This window comes from Arachis ipaensis, chromosome B09 (genome assembly GCF_000816755.2).
Source record: "Arachis ipaensis cultivar K30076 chromosome B09, Araip1.1, whole genome shotgun sequence".
NCBI classification, from domain to species: Eukaryota; Viridiplantae; Streptophyta; class Magnoliopsida; order Fabales; family Fabaceae; genus Arachis; species Arachis ipaensis.
The window spans coordinates 140004668-140007543 of record NC_029793.2 but is presented as its reverse complement, the minus strand read 5'-3'; the positions used below and the strand labels follow the sequence as shown (position 1 = coordinate 140007543).

Sequence of the window (2876 nt, the reverse complement as noted above, 5' to 3'; positions counted from 1 at the left end):
GTGCAACTTTTTTCTTTTCCAAGAAAAATGGAAGCTACCAAAGGCCAAACATAAAGTACAGACAATAACAAGAAAGATTGGATCCAAAATTTAATAAACCTTGAGAACTCTATTGATAAATATTTATCAATGCATATTTGTTTAGACAAAAGCAAATTTTAGTGAATGCAATATCTTATCCAAATATAGGGCCATACCGAGACGAGTTTTGACCTTCATCATTGTAACTGCGATCAGGATCTCTATCTGAGCTCCTGCTTCTAGAGCCATAATTGTAATCATTAACATCTTGACTTCTTCCCCTGGATTCATCATCCCTGTAACCATCTCTATTATATCGATCCTCATAATCTCTGCCATAACGATCTCCATCACGATTATACTGATCATCATCTCTATAGCCCCATTCTTTTTCTCTACCATAGCCTCTATCTTCCTCCCTGCTCCGATAAGGATCATCATCATATCTATCACCATAAGGTCCATTGCTTGAGTATGAACCAGGTCTATACATTCCACTTGATGCATTGTTGCGAAACCTGGGGAATCATATCGGCAATTACATATATCTTCCAAAGTAAGATTGATACTTACGTGTTGTAAGTTATACCTTGTGATTTTAGATTTAATAGTCTAGAAGTTCCTTTGGAACTTCATAGATGAATAAAAACAATAAAAAAAATGCTTTAAGAATGCTGGTGCTTCTTAATTAATGTGATTGGTCTAAGTTGTTATATAAAATGGGAAATACTGAAGTTCAAAAGTTCAAAATATAAATAAAGATAATAAGATGAGAATTACTTGTCCTTGTTAGCGGCAGCCTTCTGTCTAACCTCTATGACTCTTTCTTTATCATTCACAAGGGTAACGAGACTCTGTGATTTCCTCCTGACATTGTTTCCCTGGTCTTTTCCACTGGAATCAATATATTGAAAATCGGACAATGTCTGTTCACAATACATTGGCAATAATATTAAGTTAAATTCTAATTTTCAGATTGTTTCAATAATAAACAAAACCTGAATGACAGAAATGAAAATTACCGATATTTGATAGGCATGCTCTCTAATATCCTCTATGACTCGCTCTGACCCATGACCTACCATGTATTCTAGTACTATCAAAGCCTGTGATTTAACAGTTAATATGAAAACATTAGCACTATGTAATTCTAAGCATGTATAATCAGCAGTAAAACACATACAGGACAGAATTCTAAATAGGAAGGTAACCAGCATAGTCATGACAAATATTATGACAAATTTAACAAGCGGTTTACTTCATGGGTGCTTTTCATTGTCATGGGGACTAAAAAGCATTACAACAACAGAAAATAAATAAGAATAATAGAACACACGAGTAACTACAACTAAAACATAAAACTGCTCCCTGAACACCTTGTAGACATGTCGCCAATTCTTGCCAGTGTCATTAAGTCGCTTCCATATTACCCCCATGATCATCTGGTATTCATGACTGCATTAGAATTGGAGCTCAGAAATGAGATTCTTTTTACGGCAAAGCACAGTTCGATTCATTATTTAGAAAGAGAGATTAAGCTTACTAGTTTCTGCTCGCCTGTGCAATATCAGCAAGAAGTGATCCATGAGGACCCCAAGATTCATTGCTCGTAGCATCGAGAACCTAAGGAAAGGATAGAAACAGCTAATGGGATTAATATTTGTGAGATAAGATTATATGATGCAAATTCGAAGACACTCAACTCAACTAACCATTCCTGAGCAAAAACTTAGGAAAAGTGAGCTCAAAGTTCCCCACAATCCTTACACCAATGCCATAATTATGCAAACATAGTTTACAGTGAGTATAAAAATATAAGAAAACCACACACAAATTTACCTTCTGTTCTATGCCAGGAACTTTGAGTACTTTCTTATTTACTTCTCTTTTGCTGCAATATTACAATGGAGAGCATAAATCAGAAATGAAATAGCAATACAGATCAAGATAGAAAATTATACTCCCGCATATTGAACCATATCCATATGTTGTTATATGTTAATAAAGAGTTAGACTTACAGTTCCCTAACAGTTTGACCAATGGCCTTCTTCATCGTAGCTGGTTTCAATAACGGTTATGTGCCGGCACCACAGGCCAAACTGCAATTCGGTAACAGCCATATCCATTCATCAAATGAGGTAAAATACATTAAAATATAAAACAAGCAGTAATAAGCAAGTATCAATAAAGCTTATATTAAAAGAAACTTATCAAAATCAATATAATGATCCCAAAAAACAACTAAGGAACAAGAAAGAAACGAAAAAACAGTATTTTGACAATCGCAACATAACAGATAAGAAAACAAAGCATCAAAATCAGGATCCTTAATTGAAGCACGAAATGAAATATAAAGAAGTGAGGTAAAGATAGATAGATCCAAGAAGCTAAAAAAGTGAAGAAATTTGAGGGGAATCCAGATCTGAGTACGCGAAATCGAGATCGAAGTTACCTGATCTAAACAGTGGGCAGAACTCAGAAGATGAAGGTGAAGGTTTTAGAGAGAGAAAGAGAGATCGGAGATTGCAGAGAGGTGCGTGTGAGTGTGTTTGGTGAGTCTCTGGAACATAAAATTACGAGGGAAACAAACAGAAAGGAAACTACAATATTAACATGGGAGTGATTTTCTCTCTCTACAATTCTGGAGTTTAAACCGAAAGAAAATTGAAGACAGAGACAAAGACTGGGCAACTTACACCAAGGGAATTATGGCATCAATTAAATACACAATCTACAATCATACTATTTACATACCATAAATAAATTAATAAATCAATTTTGGTATAAAATACATTAATTTTTTTATGTACAATAATATTTTTGATAAATAAATGATCTTATGTTCTATTTAATT

General features: G+C 34.2%; 1 protein-coding gene across 3 annotated transcripts in view; it reads right to left on the bottom strand.

Annotated features, from left to right (window-relative positions):
- LOC107617755 (clathrin interactor EPSIN 3) overlaps window positions 1-2727 on the bottom strand; it is a 7196-nt gene extending 4469 nt beyond the window's left edge. For 2 of the 3 annotated variants that reach the window (XM_016319605.2, XM_016319606.2), the window contains exons 1-8: window positions 2475-2727; window positions 2041-2121; window positions 1861-1912; window positions 1565-1644; window positions 1398-1476; window positions 1044-1127; window positions 802-947; window positions 198-539 (exon numbers count right to left, since the gene is read on the bottom strand). In XM_016319605.2, coding sequence (XP_016175091.1) covers window positions 198-539; window positions 802-947; window positions 1044-1127; window positions 1398-1476; window positions 1565-1644; window positions 1861-1912; window positions 2041-2075 — 818 coding nt within the window. In that variant the 5' untranslated portion in view covers window positions 2076-2121; window positions 2475-2727. The remainder of the gene's footprint in view (window positions 1-197; window positions 540-801; window positions 948-1043; window positions 1128-1397; window positions 1477-1564; window positions 1645-1860; window positions 1913-2040; window positions 2122-2474) is intronic. The other variant, XM_021110843.1, reaches the window with a different exon arrangement.